The sequence below is a fragment of the Equus przewalskii genome, chromosome 19 (genome assembly GCF_037783145.1).
Source record: "Equus przewalskii isolate Varuska chromosome 19, EquPr2, whole genome shotgun sequence".
In the NCBI taxonomy this organism is placed as follows: domain Eukaryota; kingdom Metazoa; phylum Chordata; class Mammalia; order Perissodactyla; family Equidae; genus Equus; species Equus przewalskii.
Genome location: NC_091849.1, coordinates 22,477,224 through 22,492,244, shown reverse-complemented (window position 1 = coordinate 22,492,244; position 15,021 = coordinate 22,477,224). Strand labels below are relative to the sequence as shown.

The window sequence follows — 15,021 nt, the reverse complement described above, 5'->3', positions numbered from 1 at the left end:
GTCTCGTGGGATCACATGAGATTTGGCTTCTGCAGGGAGAGGAGGCAAAGTCATGTGCGGAATTTGCTTCCCTTTACTGTACAATGGACAGTGTGTTTGGACCCTGGAAAAAGAGTTTCCTTCCTGTTTCTCTTCCCCCTTCCTCACTCCTCAAGTTGAATTTGCAATTTCTTACTCTTACCTTTTCCTTTGGTGTCCCAGTTCCTTTCTCCCCACACTCCCCAACTCCCTTTTAGCCACTGTGTCTATTTTTCTTTATCTAAATTATTAACATTATCAGGATCTTTGTCAGGTTCTTTGAGGTGGGGGTGGGACATAGGCTGCTGTGCATGTGACATCTCTTCCTCAATAAGCTAACACTGGTGTCTGGCCAGCTGTGACTGTTCCCACTTAGCTGGACAATCAGGCACGTCCAACTCAATGGGCGGAGGCTGAGAACTACTTGAGGATTTTGAGGAAATTAAATAGTTGCAACTTGTTTTTTGAGGGGGGAGTAGAAACATATTAAAGTAAAGTGTAGCTATCTAATAACTATTTTTCTAGCACCTTCTATATATTTTTTTAAAGATTTTATTTTATTTTTCCTTTTTTCTCCCCAAAGCCCCCAAGTACATGGTTGTATATTCTTCACTGTGGGTCCTGCTAGTTGTGGCGTGTGGGATGCTGCCTCAGCGTGGTTTGATGAGCAGTGCCATGTCCGTGCCCAGGATTCGAACCAACAAAACACTGGGCTGCCTGCCCCGGACTGTGAGAACTCAACCACTCGGCCACGGGGCCAGCCCCTAGCACTTTCTATATTTTAATTCCAGTAAACTACTATTCTCAGATCTATTTGTTAGTTCACTCATTCACTTTTCTCTTTCGTTTGACACCATCTCCTACCAAGAATCACCAGATATTTTGTGAAGGGAAGCTTTTTATACCTGAGACAAGGGAGGGGGCTACCAACAGACAAATTGTGTAATAAAGCAAGAGACAAATTGTGTAATAAATTGTGTAATAATAAAGTAACTGGAGGTTGGACCCTGATTAAGTGGTGCGTTAAATGGGTGACTTACCAGACACAGAGAGGTGGCCACATGGCTCTACCTCGTGATCAAGAGTTCCAGCATATAGCTTTTTTGAAAAAATTGAAGTACTAGTCTCATAACATAAAATTAACCATTCACCATTTTAAAATAAACAATTCTGTGCCATTTATGACATTCACTGTGTTATTCAACTATCACCTCTATCTAGTTCTAAGACATTTTCATCTGCCCAGAAGGAAACCTCCTCATACCTACTAAGCAGTCATTTCCCATTCTGCCTTCTCCCCAACCCTGGCAACCACGAATCTGGTTTCCACTTTATAGATCTACCCATTCTGAATGTTTCATGTAAGTGGAATCACATGACATGCAACCTTCTGCGTTGGGCTTTGCATGTAGCTCTTTGACTCATGGCCTAACTCCCAGGGCAGAGCTGTTCTAGCTGTGAGATGATGGAGGCCGTGGTCCTGCCCATGGCCTCCTAACAGGAGGGCCTCCCATCCACCTAAGTAACTCCTCCTTCATGAAAGCCCCTCTGCCAGGGCTAGATGTCAGTTCTGAGTTATGTGAGGGGTACCAATTCCTGTTCCATAGCTTTTCTATAGCAAGAGGAGGAGGGAAGGGGATTCATGAAGTGTGTAACTTGCTCACGTTGCCCTTGTATTTCTTTTTATCCTAAAGAATAACTCCCTCTCACGATGGACACCCACCTCTTGTAGAGGACCACTCTTGTTTCTTTGCAGGCCCTCACGATGGTATAGATTTTATCTTTGTGCGTGTGTATGGGTGTAAAACCCAGTGTTCCTTCTAGGGATAATTTGATTGATGTATACACTGGAAACATCTTTAATAATTTAATGCCTGCCTCAAAGGAGATTACACCAAAAAGCACATTGCTTTTCATTTATTCATTACAGATCTGTCATAGCAGCATTTTTTTTTTTTTGGCCCTGAATTGTAGTGTCGTAGTAATAATAAATTTTGTTCTACACTCAGGATATTTTAAAGGATTATAAGCCTTTTAACTAATGTTACCATCTTATTTAAATTGATCAAATTGGTATTTCAGCACTGTAATCTTCCATTTCTTAAAGTTGAGCCAACCAGATGTGGCTTTATTTGATGACTATGAAAATAGCTGTGCTGGAAAAGTCTAATAGAAATAATGGGATGAAAGCATAATCCTGCTTGTTAGTAGTGGTGTTAATAATAGTGAGGAGAACAGACCCTGAATTTAGGGCTGAGTGTCTCCTTCCTGAAAAAGAGATTAGAGTATATAATAGCCCTTTGCATTAAAAGGAGAAAAAACTGTATTTGTGTTTGAGAATTGAGAGTGAAGAAAGGGGTGAGATGAGAAATACAAAACTAAAAACCAGCACACAGTCATTTTGCAACTTTAAGGTGGAAATCGAGATGTCAGGAAAGAAAAATAGACTTTCCCACATTTAGACAGAAGTGGTTGCCTTAATAGATTTTAGCAAGCTCTGTAATATATTCTCAGAGAGGCAAGGAATGTATCTATGTTCCTAAGTGATTACACTAAATTATGTTTTCTCTGTTATTATTATTATTTTTTTAAATTAAGAAATGCTATGGAACTTCTCTGTAATGCCAAAACCAAAAGTTGCTCTGAATAGGGCAAGTTTAAGTAGAGTAAGGAGTACAACAATTTCTAGGAGAGCGATACATAATTATCCAATTCTACAGATAATTTGAATAGAAATCTGCTCGTATTGGCCATTAGGGCTATAGTATTTCTGGGTTTTTGTTAGGTATTACTTCAGGTACTCTGCCTAGCAATCTTTATCATGGTCTCTCCCTGGATCACACCAAAAGTCTTTAAGAGACATGCAGAAATCTTTTGTTCTCAGGTCGCTAATTCTTTAAACAGTAAAAGTAGTGTTGCCTACTACAGGTGTCACGTCTTCTGGCCATTGAAAGTACACTTGAGTATGCTTGCAGTAGCAAATAGGTGAAGTAGCAACTTGTTGTGTTATTTCTTTAAGGAAGAATACCAGGACTTTGGCACAAAATCGCCTTGGGTTCAAATCCCAGCCCTGCTTGTTCCCCTTTGTGTGATGTTGGAAGTCTTGAGTGATTTCTCAGTTTCCTTATTTGTATAATGGGTATAAGAAGCGTAGTTGTAGGGTTACTGTGAGGATTTCCGTGAAATGATGAATGTGTAAGCACTGAGCATGATGTTGGGCACCATGGGTCCTAGGTGCTCAATGTCTTTGCTTCTCATCTGTTGCTCTCCACCCACAAACACTGTTCACACAGTGTTTTAGAAGTCTCAGTGACAAGAACATGTGGGACCTGGCAGCAGGTAGCATGTTGAGTGTCCCTTTCCTGACACGTGCTCTTACTGCTCCTCTCCTCATGCCCTGTATATATTATAGTGTGATTGTCACTGCACTGCTCTGAGTTGTGTGATGTAGAGACGGTCACCTTTGGCTCTGAATACCCAGAGTCTAGGGTACTGCTCAGCACAAACAGGTGCTCCAGGCCCTTTTGCTCAAGTTCTGATGACTGAGAGCCCTCCAGATGTCTCTCAGAGCCCACAGTGAGTATCCCCCCAAATCCCTCAGGGTTATCAGGAGGGGAACTTGCTGTTTCTGGGCCAGAGGCCCCTGGGCCTTTTCTTGGCCTCTTCTGACATGTTAGTGGGGAGCCACTCATGGTGTTTCTCTGAGTTGGCTCCTTATTCTAGCTCTGCCCCATCTGGAGTCCCCTCTGTCTTGGTGTCTTACTGAGGAAGCCCCGGAATTCCTGGTGCTGGCTCCTTTCCTGCGCCCTCTACAAGCCCTTGCTCTTCAGTGATGCACAAACATCATCAGCAGCCCAGAATATTTCCTTTGCTCTGTTTTCGTAGTAACAATGCCCACTGGTTCCCTCTCCGGCTCTCCTCTGCTCATCACTTCAACTGCGTCTGCCTCAATGCTTTGCCATGTTTCTTCTCTAGAGAGACGATGGGACAAGGGTGTCGAGATGGGAGCATACTGTTTTCTCTTTTGGAAATTGGAGGTTTTTCTCACGATTATTCATTTAGGTCTTATCCATAAAAACTGGAAATCCTTACCAAGCACTGTGGGTTACACTTCATAAATCTCTTTCCTTTTCTTTTATCAGATTTCCTCTGTCCCACCCTCCGTTTCTGTCCAGCACTTGGCCTCCCTAAGGGCCTTCCCCTGGGCAGCAGGCTGAGGGATCCCTAGGGCCCACACTGTTTAACATTAAGCGTCTGAGTGGAAATTTGAAAGAGGAATTTGAAAGCCTCACTGTGCTGTTATTTAATCTGCATATGACAAACTGTTTTTTGAACTATCTTAAGAACAACCGGTTTTTCCCTTCATTTTTTTACAGTGCATCTTTGATATCACGTAATCAAATTTGAGACTTTATTTTTGACAGAATAGAAGAATTCACGGTTCCAACTCTTTCCTCTTCAAAACAAAGTTGCGTGGCATTTTCTCCTGAACTTCTAGTCTGCTTCTCTTCCTTTCCTTCCTTCTTTCCTTCTGAAACTGAGAGCCTTATGTTAGCTTCTATAAGAAGACCAGGAACAGTCCAATAACAGGTATTTCGGGAAGTTGGAGGAGAATGGACTCGCAGAGCTGGAAGGAAAGTCAAGGTTAATTGTGTCTCAAACCCTCATTTTACAGAAGCCGGAAAGTTAAGTGACCCGTCCATAGTCAGACAGCTAGAAAGGGGCAGGTCTGGGTCCTAACATAGAACACTATTTTTTTACCAGGGGCAATGGTGAAATACGATAGCACCAGGAAAGAATGTATCATAACAAATGGAAAGGGATTTTAATGTTGTTTTAGGATCTGTGATGGGCCAGGTACTGTACTAGGCACTGTATATAATTTATCTCATTTAATTCACTGGAGGTTTTGTTATATTCCCATTTTACTAGTGAGGAATCTGAAACTCACAGAAGTTAGGGAACGGTGAGTGAGTGCCAGGCCAGGCCCTGAAGCTGGGTCTTTCTCTCTCCTGTGAGAACTCGGCCTCTGGCTCTCATTTAGAGCAGATTTACATGTATCTAAATAACAGTAAAAATGCCTAAAGTTTATAAAAATACTTGAACATTTATTATTTTTGTAGAAAGGACGCATAGTTTTTTGGTCTTGGATCTGCCCGATGATCCATCTTTGTATTTAGAGATATATGTCAGCTCTCTTAGACAGTTGTGTGGAAAGCTGTCTACATTTGGTGTTAGAAAACCTGGGTTTACATCCTCGTGCCATCACCATTGCCCTTTTTTGTATTTAGAGATATAAATACACGCCAGGCACTAGTGATGAGGATGATAATCTCTCCACAGACTTTTTCTTACTTCCTCCTCTGGGCCAGACACTCGGCTAGATGTTGGCCAAGGACCCTGCAGTTTAGTTTTCTATCTGCCGTGGTGTTAAGAGCATTGGTTCTGGAGTCACTTGCTTTGCTCTAATTCTGACTCTTCCGCTTATAAACAGTGGCCTAGATATTTGGTCTCTCTGTACCTTAGTTTTCTCACCTGTAAAATGGAAATAATCCCAACCTTACAGGATTATTGTGAGGATTAAACGAGAAAATACTTGTGAAGAGTGACATTCAGTAGATACTCAGTAAAGGTTAGCACATTACGTACTGTCAAGTACCATGCAAATGTAAGGCAGTTTTACTTGACTGTAATAAGAAATTATTACGTTATCATAGTATGCAATGGAAAAATCTCTGTTACAATTCTAATTTTCATCCGTTATTCCTTCTGATCCATTAGAGGCCAGCAGAAATGGTAGATGAGGAAGAAGACGGAGAGAAGGAAAACAAGGATGCAGAACAGAAAGAAGACTTTTCAGGAGTGAATGGTGAGGTTGAAGAGGAAGGAGGCGGGGAGGCTTCAGATGCCCCTGAGCAAGTGGAGGAGATCCTGGATCTCGGGGAGGAGCAGGCAGGTCCCGCCCGTGTTAATGGAGGCACTGATGAAGAAAATGGCGAGGAACTGGATCAGGTTAATAATGAACTTCAAGAGGCAGTGGACGAGGAAATAAAGTCTCAAGGAGCTGGTGATGGACAAGATGAGGTATTTCTATTGCTTTTACTTACTTGTGTGCATGCCTGAATGTGTGTGTGTGTGTGTGCATGCACATGCACTCAAGGAATTATTCAAGCACTTAGGACTTGCCTTAAAGCCACTTATAGGTGAGCAGGGAAGGATCCAATACCATATAGTTGACTATATTATTTCAATCAGTTAACAAGTACTGTCATCCTCCTGTCTGACACACCATAGTCTGTCTGTCTATCAGCCATCCATCTATCCACCCAGCTATCCATCATCTATCCATCCATCCATCCATCCATCTACCTCATTCTACAAAAAATTTACAGAGGCTCCTAAGAACATATGTAGCAAAAGAAAGAGATACAAATAACAAATACAAATAATTTAAGATCAGGGAAGATACAAACCAGAAAAGAATATTAAGACCGGTGAGACTTAGTCATGCTATAAAGAACATCTTCTCTGTTATGAATGACTTCTTTGCTCTCTGGAAATAGTAAAGTTTAGTTTGCATAATCCTCTTCAAATGGATTAATTGAATTAAGCACTCAATACATGAGGCACTTAATAATATGTACTTTTATTTATTATACAGAGAAGGTAAAGAAGTATGTGGTGAAGCCTCCTTTCTACCTTATTTCCCCATCACTGGCCTTAGAGCAGGATGTTCTCAAGTCCTGGCACTCTTCCATAGGACAGATGAAGTTCCACAGGATAAAGTGTTACATGCCCTTGAACAGACTCAGGTTGAGTCTCACAGTATAAGAGGCAGGACGTAATCCACAGCATTCTCGCCATCTGCTTGTGCTCTTCCTTCCTGTCTCGCCATCAGATCAGGGCCCACCTCCCTCCAGGCTGTAACCTCTGAAGTGGGCCTTGGTCTATTCATTCCTCATACCCAATATGATGAATGGGGTCTTCTTGATTATTTATTATTGATTCATCTGTTTTATCTTGCTTAGGGAGACTAGATTTAGTAATGGTAAATGCAAAATACATAAGGGGTTCTTGTGGCCAGGTTTCAATAGCCAGTACAAAGTGACCTGTAATCCACTGTATGGCTTATACAAAAACATTCGTAACATCTGAATGAAAACACTCAACATGTCCCTCGTTTCATCTTTTCTCAAGATGAAGTAATCACAGCCCTATTCTATAAGAAATTCCCTATGTGCAGTTCTACATAGTTATTAAAATTTAGCTAAAATTTGTCTCCTGAAGTTGTTTGGAGCTAAAATAAAAAAGAATTCAGTCAATTACATGATTACCTTTCCCTCAATATGGAAACAAAATGAATTTCTCAAGGAACGCAAAAAAAAAAAAAAAGTTTCTCAAAGGAAGCAAAATCTCTTGTCCAGGGGCATCATATAGGAAGCACAATAATGTAGAGGACAATGTCCTCAGTGTCATTTATATGGCAGCTGCAATAGTCAGTTTCGTGAAACAGCTCTTTGATATAGTGGCCTTTGGTGAAAGTTTACAGCACAAAATCAAAGTGTAAATTCTATGTGGGACCTAGATGGTAAGATCAAGTGTGCCTTTTTCCAGGTTTGGCTTAATTCAGTGTTATAACCTAAATGGATTTTACAGAAATGAGTGGATGGCCTATCCTTCCAGTCCGTAAATTTAACTTCTAAAAATAGGCCTTTCGTAGGAATTGGGCACAGTCAAGTTCAAGGTTATATAATCTGAAGTACAGGTGTTCATGGTGTGAACTGAGAACGAATCTCAGTTCTTGGGAGTTCAGATGAACACAGGCCCGATATGTGACTAGTTAGGGATTTTAAGGACTGTTCACGTGCCAAGGCAGAGCATTACCCACAAAGAGATTTAGTCTTATTTGACTCATTTCTCTTATAATGATAATATATTTTGTTTTCATTCTCCCTAAAGTATTATTAGCATAGGTACATTTTAAGCATACCAAATATGTGAAAAACCAGGTTTATATGAATTATAAGTTATACAGTAAGAATTAACTTTTTCAAAAGGATTCTTTACTTATAAAATGACTAAAAGGGGCCGGCCCTGTGGCCGAGTGGTTAAGTTCTTGCGCTCCACTTTGGTGGCCCAGGGATTCGCCGGTTCAGATCCTGGGCGCGGACATGGCATCATGCCATGCTGAGGCGCCGTCCCACATGCCACAACTAGAAGGACCCACAACTAAAATATACAACTATACTGGGGGGATTTGGGGAGAAAGAAAGTAGGAAAAAAATGGCTAAAAATTCAGTTTTCCCATATAACATTTTGTTCCGTGTAAAAGTTCTTAGGCAAAGTGTGATATGATTGTAGGAAAACAGCAGGAAATACGTGACAAATACACAGCAGTCAATTGACATTTATTGAGCTTGTACTATATTCGAGATACTATTTGAGACACATCACAAGATAACAATGTGAAATAAGAGATAGTCCCAGTAATCTTCTTTCTCTTTTTTAGAGCATAAATCGTGGCCTGTAGGGTATGGGGACCTGGAGCTAGTCCTGTTGTCCCGACACTAGTACCCCTTGTGGGGGCTGTGGAGCCTCCAGGATTCCATGGAGCTGAGTTTGAAGACAAGCTAATTCTAATCTCACCCCCTTAGTTGTCAGTCTAGTGGGGGAAGGACAAATTGTAAATGAGACAACATTGTTAATAACATATGAGAAGTGCAAGTGGCAGGGACAACGGTTGCTGTTGGAGAAATGCTGCCTCAGTGTTTTGATTTTCTGTCGTGCTCTTACCTACTTGGTAGTTGATGGTCCTTGGAATCATATTCACAAAGAATTTGGGAATTCTAGTAGAAAACTAACAGAAGAACATCTGGTATGGGGCTGGATGAATGTGACATGAGAGTGGAAATGCTGCATTTTTCTTTTCCCTTTTCTCTGAAAATGCTAACGTGAAAAGTATAAATATGCTGTTGAAAAGAAAAGCTCAAAGCAAAATGGAAAAAAGTAAACCCTGCAGCACAAGAAATGAGTCTATGCCCTTAAAGCACAGAGCAGATTATGTTCCAGAAAGGGCTTCTGTACAAGCAAGGTGTTGAGAATGGCGTGTCCACTGGGGGATGGTATGCTAAAATCAACGCGAACCCAAGGAACTGTTTTTAGTTGAATATTTATATGATTAAGGGGAATAGTGAGTAATATTTTTCCTTGTGAATTGTATTACCTTTGTACCTAAAGAGCCAAATATCTTTGTTTTGATCTATTTCCCTCAGGTTGACTTAGACCCTCAAGGACCACCAAGACCAGAAGTAAAAATCACTAGTCCGCAAGAAAATGATAACAACGAACAAAACAAGGACTATGCTGTCGTAGCATAGATGATTTTTTAAAAAGAGAGTGTATTGATTATAAGAAAAATGAAGGGTTATAATACTTGAATAATAAGTATGTAGTTATTGCTGAACATAATGTGACAATATGGTTGAAGACTACCTACTGAATTTTAAAATTAGAGGCTTAAAGGAAAGACTAGGTAACTTTGAATAGCGACTAAAGGAGAGTGACTTTGTTAAATGGAATGTGGTTTTAAAAGTCATTTAGAAAAATTAAGTAAAAGGTATAGAGGGGAGTTCGCGTTGGAAGAGAGTTGACCATTTGTCTTTGTAAAGGATGAAAAAAAATAGGATCCACTCCTATTGTATACTTTCTTATACATTTAGGTGCAAGATTATTACATGGCAGCTTATTCTAAAGCATTTATATAAGAAGGCATAGAATTTTAAAGAAATGATAATAGGAAAGCATGTACTATTTTTTTAAAGCAATAAACTCTTGAAAAAACAAATTGCAATTTAGTTTCAGAGATAATTTGGAAATGGCAATACATTGAAATGTTTCCATGACTTGTTGACATTCCCTTCTTTCTCCCTCCTTAGTCAAAATCCACCTTAAATGAATTAAAAAGACAATGCAAGGTATTCATTTTGGAAGGAGGGAGTGTTCATTCAGTGTATTAGTGATTAATGCTGTGATGCTGCTCCCTTAAGAGCTTCAGATTTTAATCCTCATGGCTTTAGTGACACGCCTCCAGGAAGGAATTATAATGGAACACCCAATTATATTACTGAGCCTGGCTGGATGGTTTGCAAATTCTGATATCCTGTGGATTTTCACTCATCCAGTCTACCTTTACCAATAATATCCCTCTCGTCTCCTTCATGTTATTATATTAGAAAACCCAATATTGGCTATTCCAAAGATTGAATTCTCTCCAAGCAGTTTTTTTAATTAAAAAAAAAGCAAGACAGTGTAATAGAAAGCAGTTCCTGATCACAATTTTGTGGCTGATTAAATTAACTCACAATTACCTTTTTAGGTATATGTGCAGAAAAAGTAGGCTCTGTGAAGTTTGTTACTGCTCAATTTCTCTTGCTTTTTGCCTTATTTCTATTAGGACTGCCTTGTCATGTTTTCGCCCCTAGGTATATCAGCAAATATTTGTTTTGGCATTGTTGAAAATGTTAAAAAATTTGTTTATGTTCATGAGATTTTTAAGCAAATTCCTTTCTATATAATTAGAAGCCATCTAATAGACGTTGTAGAAAAAGTTTAAAGATTGTCATAATGAAACCAGTTCCTGATCACAATTTTGTGGGCTGATTAAATTAACTCACAATTGCCTTTTGAGGTATATAGGCAGAAAAACATAATTGTATTAGTTTTTTTGAATTCTTAAGAGATGATCCAGTTCTTCCTTTAATATAGAAATAATGTATTTTTTCTCATATTAAAGAATATTTTTGCGAATTATGTAGAAATTATAAATTTGAAGTTTTAACTTCTAGTGCTTTCATAGAATTTATTATTAATCATAAGTTTAAAAGATTTCTTTTCCCCTCCAGGTTTCATAACCAAGCATTTGAAATTAAAATAGTTCTGTAAAGCACTTAATACTGTGGAAAACAGATATGGCTTCCCCAGCGGCCATTTGAATGTTTTCCACAAATACGAAATATAAGCAGAGATTCTAAAGTGACAGTATTGGAAAGAGATCATGATCTAAGTGTGTCTTAATCTGGGAGGATGAGTTGTAAATGGGGTACTATATTTCTAGTATAAAATCTAGATTGTGCTTTCTACTAGTAGGCTTATTTTGTTCAAATGGGACAATTAGGATAATAGACTGCTTGGTTTTTTAATGTTAAATTCCCATACTATCACTGGGCCTGGAGTTAATGATTTTAAATAGTTTGTAAACATAAGGGATTTAGAAGCAATTATCACTAATTATCAAGGTGATTCTTTCTCTTTTCTTTAATGAGAAGTCTTTCTCTCTCTTTTCCTTTTTAAATAAAAATATTCTCTTTGCTCCTGTTCTTTTCTTCATTATATTATAAAGCTTAGGTTTTCGGGAACTTTTTGAGTCATCCTAATGCATGCATAATATTATTTTACATGAAAAACAAAGTTTGACATTTTAAGTATACTTTAAGAAGGTGATAAGCCACAATAACTTTACCAAAAAATTGAAAAGTGGAGATATAATTCTCCTCTTCTATGTGCATATTTTATCATCAATTGACAAGATATAATTGTGACCTAACTTGGGGGGATGAACAATAGCTAATCACTTTAAAACACTTTGCAAACATATGTTACTAAAAAATAAGGGATGAAATATGTCATCTAACCAAGGAAGAAATCATTCACAGAGAATGAGAATTGTGGATGTCATTGGGAGATGACTTTAACATAAAGGATGAAAGTTAATTCACCTCCCAAATGTGGACTTTTTCTCTGTGGGAATGGTGGCCTCTGTGGCAGGCTGCCTCCACAAATCAAGTGAGACTCCCTGACAGCTTTAGAGCCCACTTATGTGAATGAGCAGAGGAGGTCTTGGCCAGGCTTTAGGTCTTGTTTCGTGGAGAGAGGGCACCATGAAAAACTCACATAGCTTTGATGAGATAACCAATAAAATGCTTTAAGGTGTTAGTGTTTTGTGATGCTGTGTACATTGATTTCATAGTCCTGATTTTATGGAACTCTTTTCGTATACTTAATTGAGTTTTAAGCCATTTGTAAACAACTGGTTTGTTAGTTGAATTGGAACATTAGGGATTTTGCAGAGCAAATAAAGAAGATTTTAACTAAAGTCATTTTCATGCTAAGTGCATTTTAGCTGGCTTTGCTTCCATTAAAATAGCTATTGAGTGTCCATGGGACTTCTAGTTATAAAACATGCAGTGATGGCCATAGGATGACTATTTATTGACATTTTTTTTTTAATGTTTTTTGGGGAATATTAGAATGCCAGACTCACAGGAAGAGAATGATACTTTCATGCCTCCTGTTTTATTCTGAGTGTGTGTTCCCACTATGGTCTGTAAAGACAGAGCCGTCCCATATACATGTAGCTCAGAGTCAGTCAGATAACTCTGGGGGCTCACGATGGTGAAGCTATAGTCGTGTGAAATTATTCATGCTCACTCTTCCAGCTGACAGCTCAGAAACCAACAGCCTTGGAAATTTCACTAAACGACCTACCTTGTCCACAAAGGATGAAGTTCATTCACCTAAGAAACATCTGTGTATGTAAAATTGTGGCTGCAGAACAGCAGGAAGACTTCTTTATCTTGTTAACTGATTCTCCTAAAGAATTAGCTCTATACATTCATTTTTTGCTTAATAAGAAGCAAAAGCAAATTTTTAAAAGTACATTAATTGCTCAACAGAAAGCATCAGGTCTCAACTGTTGCCAATCTGAACAGAAAGAGAAGATATAGATCTACATATATGCATAGCAAACAAGTATACAGATGCACTCACACACTTTAAAATATTGAAAAGGCCTCGTCAGGCACAGCGTTATTAATAGAATAAGGCTCTTTTGAGAGAAGCAATGCATAAGAACACATGGAGAGGAGAGGCTGAGAAATGATATATTATTTCATGGTGCTTTAAAACTTGGTTCCCGAAGACCTTAAGAGATTTAAAATTCTTCTCAAAATAAGGAAGTTACCAGCATTTTAATGAAAAATTTGTTCTAGGAGGAGAAGATTATATATATAATCTATATGTATAATACACATATATATATAATCTTGTTTTAATGAAGTAACTACAGAGTATAGTTCTTTAGTTCTTTGTCATCAGCCTTAAGTACCAAATATTTTAGGTGCAAAATATTTTATACCAACACAGGCTCTATCAAAAGATTATTACTCTTTGTGAATGTGTGTGTATGATTTACATGAATGTAGAGAGGACTCTTTTTGGTACCAAGGACCCAGGTTCACTATGAATAGGATAAAAGACTGATTTATTAGTCCCCTAGCGGATCTAATATTCAAGTTCAGTGTGGAAGCTTTTTAGTTTCCTTGTGTGAATGTAATGTCCTGGAATGGAACCATTTTTTTCTTTTAAAGGTTAGTATGTTTTTCTGAGGTGATGAGCATATGCGATTCTTTGTTATTAAATATCATTTTTGTAAATACTGTAAGATTTTTGCTTTTCAGAAAATATCCAAAGTATGTAGATTGGTCTGATTTTTGTTCTGACCACATGAAATTTGTGTATTTCCTACTGTGAAGTCTACGTAACTTGGATGGAGGATGAAAGTGTGTCCCCACATGTTGATGAGGAAGAAAAATATTGTTTTTGAAGAGGTATACCATCTAATAGGATATAGAGAATTAGAAAAGAATTTAAAAATGTCTTGATAACCATAAAGCATGTGTAAAATCAGGAAGTAACTAATGGAGCTCCATTGACTTAAGCCAACAACAGACTTAGCTTCAATCTAAGCATGGGGCAGAATGAATTCTCTGTAGTTTCATCAGCTTCAACCACATAGTTCAATTGAATGTTTGAGTTATTGTCACATGTTATGGCATATGGAAAGAGGGAATGACTATAGTCAATTTTAGAAATTTGGAGAAAACCTATTCTGTTTCTTTGCTTCAGTGTTTTTCTTGTGCCTTAAATCCTTAATATGTACAATGATAATGGGTGATTATTGATGTTCTGAGTAAAGATTAAATTGAGCTCATCATTTTTATATGATTTATGTTTCGAGCTTCTCTTTGTAAGGAAAATTATTTGTGCTTTGATCAAAGAATGAGCATTTAGGTTTTTACTTCTATATCAGCCCTCACTCTGAAATATAAAAGTTTACTGTATCTTTTGAGTAAATAGATCTGCGTTTTATATAATTAAAATGTGTCTGGATGGTTTATTCTTTGTTTATGATGTGTTGCTAATTTTTCATGTATTAATTCTTTGCATGACATTTTTCACAAACACAATAGAAACTGTTTGATTTAAACCACATGTAAATTCAGCACATTAAAAGATATTTCTGTTTCTATTTGGCATGGCTAATAAACTTCACTATGTAGAGAAAAAACTTTACATTTCCAATACATGTTGTTTAGTTGATAAAAATTTCAGGTTTATTTAAAAAAAATCATTGTTTTTTATTGTATGAAATGGTGTTAGAGAAACACAGGTCCAGAATTTTTGTTATGATATGTAAAGATATCTTTAAAAACAGAGAATAAATTTCACACGTTATGCACAGTTGTGTAGATCTAGCTATGGGAATGAATTTACAATTTTATAAAGAGATTGGCTAAAATTCTGCTTTAGTTTGTGAGATAATCACTGCTTTCATCCTATTGAATTACAGTAGTTTTGGTTTTTTCCCTTTGTGTTTGAGAAACAAAAACAGTTAGACACAAACATTTTGCCTTCTTGATATGTAATAAGAAAATATGTTATTTTGTGTGATTTGGGTACCATAACTGAGGAAAGCACATTAATGTACCTCTTGTGCAGTTGACCCATGTGTCTTTGTTGTTCCCTACGAGTGAAAAAGCAAACCTCAGTGACAAAGAAGGCATCTAGGTTGCCAAAATTAAATCTCTTTAGACTCTCTGGCAAATTGACGTTGGAAACTTCCCCCAACTGACCATGACTGCAGTTGCTACAAGGAATTGTAAAATG

At 37.9% G+C, this 15,021-nt stretch overlaps 1 protein-coding gene across 2 annotated transcripts in view; it reads left to right on the top strand.

Moving 5' to 3' along the window:
* Positions 1-14,653, top strand: part of DCDC2 (doublecortin domain containing 2) — a 175,199-nt gene extending 160,546 nt beyond the window's left edge. For both annotated transcript variants that reach the window (XM_070584185.1, XM_070584186.1), the window contains exons 10-11: positions 5,800-6,102; positions 9,291-14,653. In XM_070584185.1, the coding sequence (XP_070440286.1) occupies positions 5,800-6,102; positions 9,291-9,395 (408 nt within the window). In that variant the 3' untranslated portion in view covers positions 9,396-14,653. The remainder of the gene's footprint in view (positions 1-5,799; positions 6,103-9,290) is intronic.
* Positions 14,654-15,021: the final 368 nt, after the last annotated feature.